The following is a 16,441-nucleotide window of genomic DNA, read 5'->3' on the forward strand; positions in this document are numbered from 1 at the left end:
CTGAGTCCTTAGTGATACAGAATTCCAGCTCCACCCAGGGGTGTAACCCACGCTTTGGGGCGCACTTGGCAGGAGAAGCTTGTGATGTGCTTAAGAGCCAGAGGCCTCAGCCAGGCTGGTGGCTTTGGATAGCGGTGTAGGGATTGACGCACGCAGAGGAGTCCCTCTGGTGAAACACTGAGGGCCACCCGAGAGCATCCTTAACCTCCGAAGAAGCTAATTCCGCTGGGAAACTGAGCGCAGGCCCTGGGCCTGTCTGCACGGCAGGTCCCTGGGCTCCGCCCTGGAACTGGAGGTCTTGGCGACTCGTGCAGGCTCCAGATGTGCTGGGAGTGGGTGGGAAGGGGAGCAGAACATCCGCTCCAACCAGGCATTTCTCATGCCTCCATCTCCCCCTCACTCCCTGGGTGCGAGGAGCCAAGTCAAGGACTCCCTTCTGCTTCCTTCGCCTCTTTGTCTCCTTGCCTGGTACCTGCGTGGCTCGTGGCCAGCATCCGGGGCACTGCCCCTCCTTGGCCATCAGGAGCACAGAGAGCAGGCACTTCCCAGGCCCTGCAGTGAGCAGACGGTTCCGCGGCTCCACCACCGCTCAGAAAGAGGAGCCCCTGGTGCTGCTGGGCCCGTCCCTTCCCCCAGACACCCAGAGTCAGGGGAGGGCGTCCTCAGGAGAGCGGGACGGTGGGACTGAGAGCCTCCTGGGGTGCAGAGTCGTCTTGGATCTGTGGTCGGTCCACAGTGTGTGCCTTTTCTTCCCAAAGCCCACACATCTGGCCGACTTCACTCAAGTGCAGACCATTCAGTATTCCAACAGCGAAGACAAGGACAGGAAAGGGATGCTCCAGCTCAAGATCGCAGGCGCACCCGAGGTACAGAGGCTGGCTGTGTCTCGGGGAGATGGAAGCGGGGGTGGGGCGGAGGGGGGGCATTTTAGAAGCCATGGTGTTTTTTTTTTTTTTTTTTTTTTTTTCTGATCAAGCCTCAGTTTTATTCTCTGAAATGGCTGTATTTATACAGCAGAGACAAAGGGGGGCAAGGTTGCCTATGCAGGGGGGTCTTTGGTATGGCAACACAGGATTGACTAAACAAAGGGGGGCAGGGTTGCCTATGCAGGGGGGTCTTTCCCATGGTGTTTTTAGGGTGTGGTGTCTATCGGTCCTCAGCAGTGCTACATTACAAGTAATCGTGATTAAATGTCCCAAGAGTAGAACAGGACACAGATTTAAAAATCAATTGAGAGCATCATTGTGAGGATGATTGAAGATTAATGCGAATTACCAAGGCAATCAACTTTTTAAAATCGTATAAAACACACGTATTCTGTAAACTGTTGTTTCTCAGACCCCGGTGTCTGGCCCCAGAGCCTGGGATCTCCATCAGCGGGAGTGAGCCCTGGCCAGTGCTGCCGAAGGGAGCCTTTCTGAAGGTGGCCGGGAGCACCCACGTGCTGAGTCTGGCCAGCACGGGCACACACTGTGTGTGGAAGCATGTTAGGCGCTCCCCACTCCCCTGCGGTGCATGGTGCACGGCGCACGCCAGGCCCCGGGCAGCCTCCTGGGCGTGCTCCCCTGCAGTGCCTCCCACCTGTCCTCAGCCTCCGCCTGTGGGCATTTGAGGCTCTGGAAACGCATTGATTCTTAGCGTGCAGCCAAACGATAACAGTGGAACCTTGTCGCAGATGGAAACTTCCTGCAAATTTCTCTTTGCTTTCCCCCTAGTAACTAGGGGTGATGCAAGCAGGCAAGTTGTTCTCTACAAGGGGATTGCCAATACTATGTGAAGGAGCACAAGCCTGTTTTTGAAAGTCAAGTAAAGCTTTGATTGTCGCCTGGATGGCACTCAGTGGCAGGTTATTAGGAATGTTATCAATGCATATTTTCTGTTGGAAAGAGGGATGTCTACGCTTTTAGGCAAAACACGGCTGTACCTGCTTAAGGATAATGATATTTTACTCATTTCCTTTCATTTGGAAAAGCTAGGAAGGATGGTTGACAAAAATGTACTCCACGTTGGTGTAGTTTCTACAGTAAGCTCCACCTCAGCTTCCTGGTCATCTGCATGCTCCCTCCCGAGGGGAAATACTTTCACCTCCTTGTATTCTAGAAGGCGAGTCTCCGTGTGAGTGATGCTTCCGTTTTCGTCTGGGTCTGCCTTCTGTCACAGTCTAGGAATAGCGTCTTAAATATCACATTTCCTTTTTCCCTCAAACCTGATGGCAAGCCTGTCTCACTCCCACTCTCCTGCCTTCACGGCATCTAGAGGTCTGATGTCACTCGCAGCTGTCTCTCTGGTCGCGGGGAGAACAATAGCAGCTCTCTCTCGGTCTGTTCCCCTTAGCCTCTGACAGTGACAGCGCCGTCCCTGACCATTGCCGAGAACATGGCCGACCTGATCGATGGGTACTGCCGGCTGGTGAATGGAGCCGCCCAGTCCTTCATCATCCGACCCCAGAGAGGTGAGTGTCTGTGTCCGTTTGCGCGTTCCTGCCGAGTTGTGAGACGAGCTACACCGCAGCCTGGAGCCCTTTTCGATGACTGAACGTGGACGCAGACGAGTGACTCAGCCTCAGCCTGCATTGTGGTTTCCTAGGGAAGCGGCCCAGCTCCGCCCTCGCCTGGGTGTGATAGCTTAAAGGAAGCTGGTGGGTTGTGTTCTCTCGGTGACCTTAGTGTTTTAAATAAGCTTTTGGGATAATGTTCTGGGGTTTTTTTGTTTTTAATTTATCTTCTAACTCATGTAAATAAATCCTGAGGTAAAAGCAGCGATTAGGACGGATGATGACCCTGGCAGGGGGTTGTATTGCTTCAGAGATGGAGTGTGGGTTGTGCAAAGCAGTAGGAAGGGATGTGTCAGAGGCTTGGGCCTCTGAACGTCAAAGAAAGCTTTCCCAGCAGGACCGTCGCGTGGGGAGAGCAGCGGGAAACGGGGCTTTGGAAGTGGGTCGCCTGTGGCTCCAGTCTGAGCCTCTGCTGCCCTCTGTGGTGCCTCCTCTGGGCACCTCCTCTGAGCCCCAGTGTGGCCCGTCTTCTGTGGGCTTGGGAGGGTCAGCGCTCCCATATGGTGTAGGCCTGGGACTGCGCCTGTGCACACGTGTGCCGTGTCAGTTCTTGTGTCCCCTGGCTGCCATGGCTCCATGTGATCGGGACGCCCTCTGGGAACCCTGACTTTGAGATGGCTCATCTGGGAGAGACACGTAGCGCCGGCTTTAGAGCCTGGTAGGTGGCTCCACAGTTCGTCCCCGCAGGGCAGCCAGCTGTGTGGCAGGGGACACAGGATCCCCCGCACGCACCAGGTGGCAGGGTGGCTCCAGAGGAGAGTCTGCAAGGGCTGGGTGGGTGTGCCCACGTGAGTAGGCTGGGTTTATCGTGGAGAGTCTAGAAAAGTGTGAGGAGCCCTAGCCCAGTCGTCAGCAAACTCATCAGTCCACAGAGCCAAATATCAACAGCACAACGATTGAAATTTCTTTGGAGAGCCAAATTTTTAAACTTAAACTTCTTCTAACACCACTTCTTCAAAATAGACTCGCCCAGGCTGAGGTATTTTGTGGAAGAGCCACACTGAAGGGGCCAAAGAGCCGCATGTGGCTCTTGAGCTGCAGTTTGCCAACCACTGCCCTAGCCGATTTGGTTCAGTGGATAGAGTGTTGGCCTGCAGACTGAAGGGTCCCGGGTTCAATTCTGGTCAAAGGCACATGCCCAGGTTGTGGGCTTGATTCCCAGTAGGGGTTGCAAGAGGCAGCCAATCAGTGATTCTCATTGATGCTTCTATCTCTCTTTCCCTCTCCCTTGTTCTCTGAAATCAATAAAAATATGTTAAAACATGAAAACCATGAGGAGAACAGAGAGCCTTGGACCAGGAGTGAGAGGAGCAGTGTGTGTGCACGCGTGTGTAGCACAGGAATCATTTGGAACCTTTGTTGCTGCTAATAAGCTCATTTATCAAAAAGTAAAACTGTGGGAAGTCCAGGCCTTTGTTATGAGTGCTCCCTGGGACCATAAGGCACCTGGTCTTGGAGAGCCTCCTGGGAAGACACCTTGCATCGTTTGGTCACTGTCACACTTGAACTTCCTTTAAAGGGCTGTTGCTGAGATACAGCCCGATTTCCACGCATGCTCTTCCGAAAGGAATAGAAGGAACCTCACCATTGTCTTTCCTTTTCTCCCCAGAAGGTGAACGGGCTTTGCCATCGATACCAAAGTAAGTGCTGCTGTGTGCACGTGTGACCCCCTGGCTAGAGGCTAGAAACCACTGCTCCCTTACGGGCCTGCAAGCGTTTGTAGGTGGAAATGGAGGCCGTTGTGGTCAGTGATGTGTGAGGATGTGACGAGAAGCTGCAGTCCGATCAGTAGGGAGCTCAGGGACAGGCAGAGTGGCGAGCCTGGGGCCGGGTAAAAGGTCAGTCACCGCTGCTCCTTTAGGAACCTTTGCGGATGCGCTTCCTCCATTTCCTTGTGCAGCCAGACCTGTCACCTCTCAGGTCTCGCCCGCCTCCCTGCCTCTGGGAACCTCCCAGGAGCCCTGTCCGGAAGCAGCCTGTGTGCTTTCCCATAACATACCCGACTTCACGTAGCCCTTACACTTGGCACACCACCGCTTTGTTCGTCCACACCCCCTGACTTGGGTGAAGGCCAGGGTCGTGTTGTGTCCTAGCCCTGGGTGGTGTCTGGCACTCAGTGGGCACAGTAAGGGTGTGGGTGAATGGAGGGATGGGGGCGGGGCTTTCTCTTAGCTTTTAGACAGGGTGCTTCATAAACTCAATGATGTTTAATAAGTATTAATGTCCCATATCAGGCCAGGAACTAATGCTCCGAGTATCTTCAGTTGTGGACAGTCTTTAAGGATGACTGAGGATTAGCACACAGAAAGCATAAGTGTAGACGTAAATGTGAGTGGAGAAGGTGCCAGGTTAGAAACGGTCAGATACTAGAGAACCTGAATAAATAAAGCAAAGCTGAAGTCTTAGAGCAGCAGTCCCTGTTGTTGGCATCGAACAGGAAGTGTAAGAAGGTGACTTTCAACAACAGACAGCAGACCCTGGGGAAGGGGTTCTGGGTCTGAGCAGCAGGGAACGGGAGAAGGTAGAGAATTTCATAAATGGAGCTCAACTCTATGGCTTTGTGCTGAAAGCATTCCTCACCCAGGTTCACAGTTTCATAGGGACTGTTTCTGGGTCTCAGAACCGATGTGCTGGTTAAGTGTCAGCTTTTCCTAGTTGCTGTTCCGTATACCGGGCAGAGTTGTACTCAGGACTTCCATAGCCAAAGCCTGCATGTCGGGGAAAAGCTTCCTTTGTAAAAAGATCAAAGTGACTTTGACTTCTAAAGATATAGGGTTTCTTTATTCTGTGTTTTTCAAACACTTTTAACTGAGCTCTACTTTCATTTTTGTAAATGTCACTAAGACCTTCGGCCAGCATTTTGTTTTATGTGGATAGATATATAAACCACTAACGTGGCGCCATCTCCTGCCACCAGTAGCCAGATACGTGAGCTCACCTTTTCCAGCCTGTGGGTGCCTGTGCTCTGGGCGTGGGGGCCATCCTGAGCGGGGTTTCAGACTGTTAGAGAGCACACCCAGCTCCAGCTCAGAGAGCCTGCAGTGCCACCGTCATTTCTGGCCTCTGAGAGGTTAGGGCAGCTCGGTGAGTTAGGGTTTAGGTAGTAGAATCCAGTTTTGTCCAAAGTCCGTCCTCTGAAACGTGAGTCTCCTCGGGAACCGGCCTGGTCCCCCGCTGCCCAGTGTGGTTTGAAAGCGTGACGCCGCTGGTCCAAGCACGCACTCACGGCGTCCCCTCTCTGTTGCAGGCTGGCCAACAGTGAGAAGCAGGGTGTGCGGACACATGCAGTCTCCGTGTCAGGTAAGGGGCTCGGCCCGGAAGCCTGCGGCCAGCTGCGCAGGCTCCGCTCTGCAATGCGGTAGGAGGGTGGCAGGTTCGCTCCTTCTATTATGGCCGCTCCTTCGGAGCAGCCGTGAGTAAGACATTCTGCCATCCGCACCATCCCTTCACCTTCGGCAAACAGGTGTGAGCATGGCTCGTAGTTGTTTTATAGATGTACATGTTTAATTCCAGATTACTCACGATTATATAGAATTCCACGTTATTCTTCAGTTTTACTGTCATGTTAGTCATACCTACTGTGAACATTTTTACTTTTTGAATTGCTATTATAATTTATTTTTGCAGTTCAGCAGACTTCAACAGAACATGCTTTGTATATCATTGTTTCTGAAAGTTCAGAATATGTGAAACATTTTTAGATGGTTTTTGTCTTTCACAATTAACGTAAAATGGTGTTTGAATATTGCTTTTAGAACCATAGTTAAGATAATGGCTAAGCACTATCTTAACTATTTGTTGGCGTGGTGAGTGTGGTGTACTTGCCTTGGTGTGTTTTCAAAATGCATGTGTCCTTTTCCCCATTGAAAATGTGAAAATGGGAAGTGGGGGTGGGGGTGGGGGTGGGGGTGGGAGAGGAGAAACAGCATCTTGGATGGACCCAAGTTTGCTCCCTTACAATACACATTATATATGTACACACACAGGTCTACACATGTATCTGCACACACGTGATCTGTTCTTAGGTATATGTCACATTTCTAACATATGCAACAGCTTCCTAGCAGCTCTGGTATCTGACAGTCTGACTTAGGAGAAACCTACCGCCTGTTAGTGTAATTTGTCCTGAGTCCATCCTTCCTGAAGTTCAGTTTTGTGCTTCTGCCTGGTTGATGACTGGCTTCTTTCTGTTTCCCAGCATGCACATATCATGGCTCTCTCTTACTGTGCACACACACCCCTAGACCCCTCTCAGGAGTATGTGCGGTATGGACACGCTGAGCACAGACACCCTAGCGGTACGTTGAGTGTGACCATGTGTGTCGAGCACCCCCTCAGAAGGCACTGAGCACTTCCCGCAGGGTGCAGCGGAGGGTGCTGTGCCCGAGCGAGCTGTGCTGTGGGCGGTGTCCAGGCCTGCCGGCTGCAGGTGGCCAGCAAGTGACAGATGTTGTTAGATGAGTCTCTGTGCTGGCACTTGGAGGAATGCGTGCAGACAGCAGGAAAGGAGAAAGGCAGGGACAGTCGGAGCCACGTGAGCGTCCCTGGCTCCCGATGATCCCTGGGAGCCGCTCCCTGTGATTGGTTCTGGCCGCTTTCTAGGAGGTTTGAGGCAAGGGCCTTGGAGGAAACAGAGCCATCTGGTTGGGAAATAGAGCCATCTCCGACATTCAGAGACGCTGGCAGGCCCTCACTCCCTCCATTACCACTGGAAGACAGTTACTAGGCCTGAGCAACAGCTGCAGTTGGTGCTCAGTGTGTGGAGAGTTGGCCTTTGACATAACACCAGGTTTTTCTATAAGAGTGAGACTACAGAAAGTCTAATAGACCAGTGTGCTTCTTTGGGCACATTATTCCGGGCCTAGAGTAGGTTTTCAGCCTAATTACCAAGTGGGTGGTGGTTTTTGTTTTTTCATGAGACTGGTGCATATGATAGAGCGCAGGTAGAACTTAGGACCCAGAGGCCTGTAAATGTGGTCACAGCGGGGGTGGGGTTGGGGGTGGGGTGTGGATTAGGACAGGGCTTCAATAAACTTTAATAACCTTTTAAAAATGCGTTAATAAAATATGAGAAGCCCAAGTGTTATCTTGCAAAACGTATTGCTAATATCAAAAGGCCCCATTATTTATTTTCTTGGAAGAGAAAAACTTGAAAGTAAGTCTGGAAATGTTTAAATGCAAATTTTAGAATTTGAACTCAAGGTTTCTCCCCTCTCCCCCTGGTGTGTAGCATGCTGTGGCTGCCTATGATTGTGGAATTTATTCAAATCAGCCCGCATGTGTCAAGACAAAAATATATTTGATACTTTACAGGCAAGAAACCACCCGAATGTGTGGGTATTGTCATGCTTTTGAGTGTCATTTTTAAAACTTTTCCTGGGGAATTTTATCCTCAGAGAGGGTGGCACTGGTCCGCTCCTCCGCACTCACACCCTGCAGCCGCTGATCATGCTCTTCCAGCTTCCCCACAAGTACGCCTGCAGCTGGCTTAAAGCACCAAGGTGAATTTCATCTACAAATGTTTCTAAAACTTAAGGACTCCTTTAAAAAATATCTGCTGCAAGAAAACGCACAGCAATTCCTTAGCGCCACCTCTCCCGTGGGTGCGCAGCCCCCTCTGCCCTGACCTCTGCCGGTCACGCGCAGACTGCTGCGGGGGTCAGAGCAAGCGCTGCTCGCACTGCTGCCTCTGCCCGCCAGGCTGGCCGTCAGGTCTGACCTTTCCTTCTCTGATAGCAGGTTGCTTGCTGAGGGCATGGTCTGGCTGCTCCATCTCTGCTGTCATGCTGGCCCCTGCATTCCTGCCTTTCCTCTGAGCTGGCCGTTAGGATCCAGAAAAGTGTGATCAGAGTTGGGGTTAGTGGTTTGGCTTTTTTTACAAAACTACATCCTGGGTGATGCACATGCCCCCTGGCTGTCTTTCTGCGACATCCAGAGCAATTGATGGAGTTGTGTGTACGCTGCATCTGTTCTAAAGCTCCTGTGAGCATGTCCTGATGGCTTTAGCAGCTGCTGACCGCCATCCACGCCTGTATTCCATGAGGGTTGGTTGTGTAGCTGGCTATGTCTGAGGACATCTTTCCCTCCTCAGCTGCTCCGTCACACTGAGGGATGGTTCTTTCCCTCCACCCACCAGGTTCTAAAAGAAGTTGCCTCCCTTCCCAGATGAGGTTGTTCAGGGGCTCCTCTTCCTGAGCCTCCTGCGGAGTTGATGGGTTTTAACATGCTGAAGGCAGGACCGTGACCACCCAGGCTGGAGGATTTGCCAGAAGGACTTTTTTTTCAGAGCTCAGGGCTGAGATCAAATTAACGTGGTTAGCACTGAACCATCCTGTCAGGAAAGGAGTGGGACTGAGAGACCTGGTCACTTACGTGACTGAAGGTCAGAGGACACACTCACCGCGTGGACTGGCCTCGGCATCCCCCGCTGCTGCGAACAGTATGCTCCACCTCCCAGGCCTCCCGGCTTGCTGATGGCCAAGGCTTGTTGCCATCTGGACCCTGACATGGGCTCTTCCTGGAACCACACCTCACGTCCTCATCTTTTCTTTTTCTTTTTTAAAATAATTCTTTATTGTTGAAAACATTATTACATATATTCCCCTTCTCACCTCCTCCCCCATTGACCCACTCCAGCACACCCCTGCCCTCCACCGCAGGCTGTCCCCACTGCCCCTCGTCTTTCTTGATGGGTACCTGTGTGTTTGCGGTTACGTTTTCTTGCCTCTTCTGTCACATGTCACTGCTCCATCTGAAAAGGCTGTGCTGTGTGTCCCTTGTTGGTATTCCCTGTGACATGCCTGCTATTGCCTGCTCTACTGCAAATGCTTCTCTGTTTCTCACTGTGCTGTGAGCTCCTGGAGGCTGGGATGTGTCTTGTTGATCCAGCAGGTGCCTCGAGAGATAGCTGACTTTCAGATGAGCTGTGAATGTGTGAATAGGGGAATGAGTGCGTAAATGATGCTGGTGGGTAGAGAGCTTGGCAACCTGTGTATTCAAACATCCTCATCGCCAGTGTACACAAGCGGTCTGTGAGTCTGTCTTTCTGGTGATTTAGGGGGCATTGCCAACAAAGCTCTTTCACAGACCAGGATCTGATGGGCCAGTTCCTGCACCGTTTTCTTTGTGGTTGAATGGTAGGTGTTCGTGAGAATCTGGAATCACGTGTTGGTCTTCACTGTTCATCCTGTTTTGTTTTGTTTTTGTTGTTTGTAAAGGTGTCTGTGCCTTCACTTGGCTGACTGCAGGTTCCTGAGATTCTCCTGTGTCTTGCTGGAAGTTTCTGTACCTAGTGCTAATCTTTGCCAAAAGAGGAAATTGCATGTTAAAATATTAATTTTTTTCCAAGCCCAAGTTAATCATAGTAAGAAATTATGTGTCAGTAGTCAAAGTTTTGCAATTTTGTGTTTATTTTATAGCTATGTCTTAAAAATGTTTCTTTTGTATTGAAATAATGTTTCTGTTTTTCTCTTTCTCCCGCCTCTTTATAAAGGAGTGAGTCCCTGCCAGCATAAGGCTAAGAAACCTAGGCGCTTTCTCCCCTTGCTCTTCTGTTCCCACGAACCTCCCACGGGTACTGCACCCCTGTTTGCACAGGCCCTTCCCAGCCGCAGCCCGCAGCCCGCAGGCGGCATCTGCCGGATCGTGTAGATGGGCTCGGCAGAGCGCATCCTCACAGGGTGCCTGCCTGTGTGCCGCCCTGCCAGCGCCACATGGGCGAGTGTTTGTGTAAAGGTCTCCGGGCTGCTCTGTCGACAGCAGACTCTGTTTGCCTGTTTGCTGATGTGTGCATGCATGGCAGGGCGAGAAGGAGCTTCCGGTTCCCGGTGGGGGTGGGGGTGGGGGTGGGAGCGCAGGACTGAAGCTGCTGTGTTTGCACCGGGGTTTCCTGACGGAGCATGTGGCTGGATGCAGGGCGTGGCCATGCGGCGAGATGCTTCCGGGCTTTGGGCCGCTGTGGAGGGATGCCGGGCAGCAGAGGCTGCCAGGCCCCGTGGAGAGTGTCCAGGAGGCAGATCTAGCGAGGGAGCAGGAGCTTCTCCCAGCACTGGCGGATCCAGTGGACGCTGGCCCGAGCCCGCCGAAGAGCCGCCGGGCCGCCCTGCTTCCCCTGAGCACACACACCAGTGACACTCGCTTTCATCCGAACCAGAGGGTCCCCCTTCCCTTCGGGGACTGGAGCCATTTTAACACTTAATTGTGAGAGGCAAGCCGATTAACTTTGTCCGGTGAGGTAGAGACCGACTTGAACCCTACCGCACCGCAGTGCAACTGTGTAACGTGCTGACAGCCGTGCCTTACGTCAAGCAGACACACGGCCACGTCTTTCCTGTGTCTTCTGAAGTAGACCTGGGGGGGTGGTGATTTTTTTGTTTTCCTTACACTTTGATTTACTTGTCATTTTAATAGTGTTTTCCCTCTCTCTCCTTCCTCTCCTCCCTCCTCCCACTCCCCCTTTCTTTGCATGCCACCTGGATCTGCAGATGAAGTTAGTGGGGACGGTAATGTTTTTTACATTCATGTTACTAATGTGAGATGGCTGTTTGCTGATGTCATGTAGCTCAGGACTGAGGGGAAGGCAGAAGGTGGTTGTGTGACAGCATGTGTGCGGATGCTGGTGTGAGCTCACATCTCATGGGAGTTGCTTAGAGTATCGATGTGGAAAGAACTCCATTTCTTCACCACGTCTCCCAGTACATTGACTTGTAGTGCATATTCATGGTGTATTTTTCAGCGTTTGTTATTCAAACCCAAGTTGTAGAAAAGTGGTCCATATGTATCGTTCGGCAAGACTCGTCCCCCTCGAGAGCACACTGCCCCCAAGTGCAGGATCTGAGCCGTGCTCCGTGTGGGAGGGGGCAGAGAGGAAGGAGGAAGGACTAGTCAGTCACACACACTGAACCCTTAGGGAGGTGTTGGCTGTGTGACTGCTGTTTCCCAAGCCGCTGAGGAGAGCGCCAGGCACCTGGAAGTCTCCTGCCCGGCAGGGTCTCCTTTGCACACCCGTGCCCGCCGGGCGGAGGAGGCAGAGTGCGCCAGGACACTGAGCGAGGGCACTTTTCCTCAGGGGCGGTGAGTGGCTGCTGTCCCGGCCACTCTCATCTTCATCCCCTTTGGGGACGGGGCGCTTGGGGGAAGCTCTCACGTCAGCGGGGCTGGAGCAGTGCATCCTGGCCCTGCAGCCGGAGCGCTGCGGGGAGGCTGGGGGCCCGCTTCCACTCAGGACAGTTCCTGTGCGGGCGATTCTGTCGTGCAAGTGTGGCCACTGATGACCGAGGCCACCAGGAGAGGAGTGCCGGGTCCCAGGCTGCAGCCGCTGTGCCCCCTCTGCCCGGGCTGTCCTCAGCTCCTCTCCTGGGTCTCGCCTCTGCTTGGTCTCCCCGTCTCCCCTCGGCTGTGCAGTTGCTACGGAAGCACAAGTTGGTCGTGAAAGCATCCTCACGGGTGCTCCCGCATCTGGATTCTGATGCTGTGAGGTAGGCAGGGCCAGTGCTGTTCTCCCCAGTTACAGACAGACTGACCTATGCCTTCTGCCACGTAGTCTAGCCAGGGGTCCACAAACCCAGGTCCACGGGCCACACCCGGCCGCCTGCTGTTCTCACATTGCCCCGGAGCTCAGAGTGTCCCTGCGTGTTCTAACGGGGGAAGAGACAGAAGTAGAACACTATTTGTCGCATGGAAACCATATGAACTTCAGACGCCAGTGTCCATAAGCCGGTTTTATTGGAACAGTCACGTGGCTCAGCCACATAGTAGCTGTGCTCTTACCCATGGGTGTGAGCCACCTGGGTGAGCGTGACCAGCAGAGGCGGTGTGAACAGCATGTGGCCTCTTAGAGGAAGTGCCGACCCTGGCTGGGTCACTGGCTGGTGGGCAGGGAAGAGCAGGTGGGTGGAAGCTGTGAAGTGGGTCAGCCCCCCTGAGTAGCTGGGAACCTAGTCACTGGGCAGATGTCCCCTGTGGGACGGATGGCTCATCACTCCCTGCGGGCCGAGGACCAGGCTGTGAGAATGGCAGGTGTTCAAGCCACCATGAGGGGAGAGGGCCACCGTGTCCTGCCGGCGAGCAGAGGGGCTGGTGACAGGCCCACCTTGTCTGCAGCCTGTGGGCGCTGGAGAAGTCGGGAGCCTGTGCAAACCCCCCCCCCCCCCCCAACTGTGAGGGGCTTAGCGCCACTGCCACCCTCCCGGAGGCCGGGGCGTCGGGCTCTTCCGCTGCATGTCCGTAGCGTCAGGAGGGGCTCCCATGTCTCCCGCTTCAGACGAGAACCTGGCACTCCTCTCAGTGTCTGAGCTGCTGCTCTCTTCCTTCTACGTGTCTTTGTATCACCGTTATTTTCTCACATACTGTGATACCAAGCCTTTCCAATCACAATGCCTGAAGTTTTACAAGTCCCCATTTTAAAAAGTTGTTTATTTCAGAATGGTTAGCTCCTGTTTCTCACAGGTGCCCGCTGGCTCCCTTCTGGCCCCACACTGCATTCCAGAGTATCTTTTGTTAAGCTATCTCACACAAAGGAAGTAAAGCTGTTGGCCTAAATCTGTGGTCGACAAACTCATTAGCCAACAGAGCCAAATGCATCAGGATGTGTGTGAGCGCCGTCCGCGTGGAGACGGAGGCCAGGGCGCGGTTTTCCAGTGTTGCCGGGCTGCGGAAGCTCTGCGTGGTTGTCTCATGTCTTTCTGTTTCCCAAGGGCGCTCTGTGCCAGCTCTGCTGTTTGCTGAGAAACAGTCTGCCTTCTGACATAACGGGGCATGATGTCGTTGTCACCTCCAAAATGACTCAGGGGCAGCAGCTGAGGGACTGTGTTAAGAACACGACAGCACAGAGGGGTCCAGGCAGGCCATTGCCTCCTCATCCGGTCCCACAGGCCCGGAGGCCGGGTGTGTAACCTCCGCTGACCTGTCTCCCTCCCTGCAGAAACGGACGACTATGCCGAGATCATCGATGAAGAGGACACCTACACCATGCCCTCAAGTAAGCGGCCCGCCTGCTCGGCGCTCATGCCACAGGCTCACCCAGCGCTCAGACACTCACTGTCCTCCGCCGAGCTCAGTGCCTCCCTGTGACACAACACTCCCAGCCCCCAGAATTCCACACTTGATGTGCCTGAAACTCAAATGCAAGTTCGTTTAGTTACAGGCTTTTTGTCATCTTGCTTTCGGGCTCTGTGATAATGTGATTTTATTGATAAGAGTATTTCCTTTCTAGAGTATTATTTAAAATTTAAAATATCTGTATTTAATTTTTAAGTATGTCTGTACAGCGACTTGCATTTCCTCTTGGAATTAGTTTTTCTTTTTCTTTTTTTAAATAAATTTTTATTGATTTTAGAGAGGAAGGGAGAAAGAGAAATATCAGTGATGAGAGAGAATCATTGATCAGCCGCCTCCTGCACATCCCCTACTGGGAATCTCGCCCACAACCCAGGCATGTGCCCTTGACTGGAATTGAACCCAGGACCCTGCAGTCCACAGGCCAGTGCTCTATCCACTGAGCCACATCAGCTATGGCAAAATGTTGTTCTTTACTACCCTTGACCAGCCAGCTACAAAGAGCTGCTCTGATTCAGCGATGCAGCCGGTGGGAGGTGCGGGAAGCTGAGCCCCGCAGCCTGGGCTCAGCAGCATCCCGCTCTCTGCTGAGCTATCTGCTGCCTGAGGAGGATCTGGAAGCCCGGGTCTGCTTGGAGTCTGTAGTCCCAGAGCTAGAATTGGAGATGCCCTTGGAGAAGCAATCCCATTTTAAAACTGGACTCTCCCTCTTACTGAGGCCCCGTTATGGCTACATAACTTGAGTTGACATCCTGATTTCAGTAGAGCTGTGCATATTTGTAGCATGTTTGGGTGCTTTACCCTGTTGTGTAAATATTTTAAAAGATTTACTATATACATTGAAGAGCTGTTAACAAAATACAGAGGAAACCGCCGGCCTGCTGAGGCATGCGCAGTCCCGGGTGGCCCTGGGCCCTCTCAGCCCTGTGTTACTGGAGAGAGATGTGGAACAGGTGGGCGGAAGCCACACTTCTGTGAACTTCTGTTTTGACTTACAGCAGCAATTCGGGAAAACGTTAATTTTTGTTTAGCATTTGTTATTTGCACATTCCTGCAGAGAATCCAATTTTTTATTTATATATTATTCAGAGTTGACTAGTAAATGCCCAAATGGCTACTTTCACCCAGACCCCACAAAAATGAGTTCATGAAATAGAACTTGGGAGTGTTGTTTTTATCACACAGAATTAACTGGAGGGGGTTAGTTTTTCCTCGTGTCTGGTCCTGGGTTTTTTGTTTGTTTGTTTGTTTTTGTTTTTTTACTCGTATTCATGGGTAAAGTATTTAATAAAGTGAATATTATTGACATGTACTCTCCATGTTTATTGTTGTTAACTTAATTGCTATTAGCTATTTCTAAGCAAGGTCTTCAATTTTTCTCTCTCTTAATTGCAATACAGAAAGCTATGGAATAGATGAAGGTAACAGGATCCTTTAAAATAACTGCATTTGCTTGCAATTGCAACCTATGGAATGATACGGGATGTTTCTTTTATTTTTAAGCTATTTTTCATTGATTTACCCATGCTGTTAATTGAATGGTACTACTAGCTAAAGGATTTTAAAGAGGAAAATCATCTAAATTTTGGGTTGAATTTCTGCATGATTTATAACTTGACAACCCAGAGGAAAGTTGTCTTCTTCCATCGGTGATCACACCAATGGGATATGTGCAGTAAGGGCTTCGCGGAGGGCTTCCCTGACTGGGAGAAATCAAAATGCATACGAAGTAGTGAATTGATTAGAACCGATCTCCTAGGTTCCTAGTGGATATTCTTTTCCATGTACCTCCAAATCATTGATTTTGTGTAAATCAACAATCTTATACATTAATTTGAGGCATATGCTCTCAAAAATATAAAATACTCATAATTTATGTGATGTGCTCAACCTGATTCCAAGTCATCTAATTTTGAAATTAATTTTTAGAAGCTACCTCTTTAAACTCTTTTATCTCCATGAATAATATTGAGATAGGGTTATAATAAAGTGGAACACTCTTAAACTTTTAGAACATACAATTACGACAACTTTTTTGTTGCTTCCGTAACTTACAAATTTAAGTTATTTGTAAGATCATTGCTTTAAATAACTTTTTAGCCTTCTTATATTAATACCTGAACTAATAGCACTTATTAATAAGCATATGTTAATATTTAGAGAAATTATTTAAAATATCAAATAGATATAAACTAAATCACACGTTAAAAATGTGAAAACAAGTCTGCTTGCAATAGAACTCGGTGTTTGGTAGTTTAATCCGTGTCTGCAGACACGTGTTCCTGTAAAGATGCCGTTTAAGAGAATTCCACGGGGTTGAAAGCGTTCCTAGGAAGATGTGCCACTGTTGACGTTGTTACTCAGGAGTGTTCATGAAATGACTGTGTAGTGTCATTTCCACGTTTGGTGTGGCTGTGCTCGTGTGTTTGACGTGTGGATCCTGTCTTGCAGCCAGAGATTATGAGATTCAAAGAGAAAGAATAGAGCTGGGACGGTGTATTGGAGAAGGCCAGTTCGGAGATGTGCACCAAGGCATTTACATGAGCCCCGTAAGTCCCGGAGTCTGGCTGCTCTGACTGATTAAGCTGAAATGGCCTTTGTTTGTCTTCATAAGCTCTGAGTTCTTCAAGGTATTTGCAGTTGGCTTTTTAAAGCTCATCATGTAGGTCAACTTCCTTAATATATTCAAAAATGACAAAATGGCAAAAGAGCTCCTGGAGTGCTGGGTCTGTCTGTCATCCGTTACTCTTCCAGCCTCTCCATCAGTTCTAGATGCCATGGAAGATGGCTCCATGGGCTGGGGTTAACACACAGCTGACCAAAGTGAACAGC

The 16,441-nt window shown here is 50.9% G+C and overlaps 1 protein-coding gene across 25 annotated transcripts in view; it reads left to right on the top strand.

The window, feature by feature from the left end:
* The window catches only part of PTK2 (protein tyrosine kinase 2), a 98,998-nt gene that overhangs the window by 42,881 nt on the left and 39,676 nt on the right, over positions 1–16,441 (top strand). For 9 of the 25 annotated variants that reach the window (XM_045581262.1, XM_045581263.1, XM_045581258.1 and 6 more), the window contains 9 exons: positions 759–866; positions 2,335–2,452; positions 4,164–4,194; positions 5,802–5,854; positions 10,047–10,127; positions 11,038–11,055; positions 13,476–13,532; positions 15,010–15,030; positions 16,061–16,158. In XM_045581262.1, coding sequence (XP_045437218.1) covers positions 759–866; positions 2,335–2,452; positions 4,164–4,194; positions 5,802–5,854; positions 10,047–10,127; positions 11,038–11,055; positions 13,476–13,532; positions 15,010–15,030; positions 16,061–16,158 — 585 coding nt within the window. The remainder of the gene's footprint in view (positions 1–758; positions 867–2,334; positions 2,453–4,163; positions 4,195–5,801; positions 5,855–10,046; positions 10,128–11,037; positions 11,056–13,475; positions 13,533–15,009; positions 15,031–16,060; positions 16,159–16,441) is intronic. The other 16 variants (XM_045581276.1, XM_045581275.1, XM_045581271.1 and 13 more) reach the window with 5 other exon arrangements.

This window comes from Pipistrellus kuhlii, unplaced genomic scaffold (assembly GCF_014108245.1).
Source record: "Pipistrellus kuhlii isolate mPipKuh1 unplaced genomic scaffold, mPipKuh1.p scaffold_m20_p_14, whole genome shotgun sequence".
In the NCBI taxonomy this organism is placed as follows: domain Eukaryota; kingdom Metazoa; phylum Chordata; class Mammalia; order Chiroptera; family Vespertilionidae; genus Pipistrellus; species Pipistrellus kuhlii.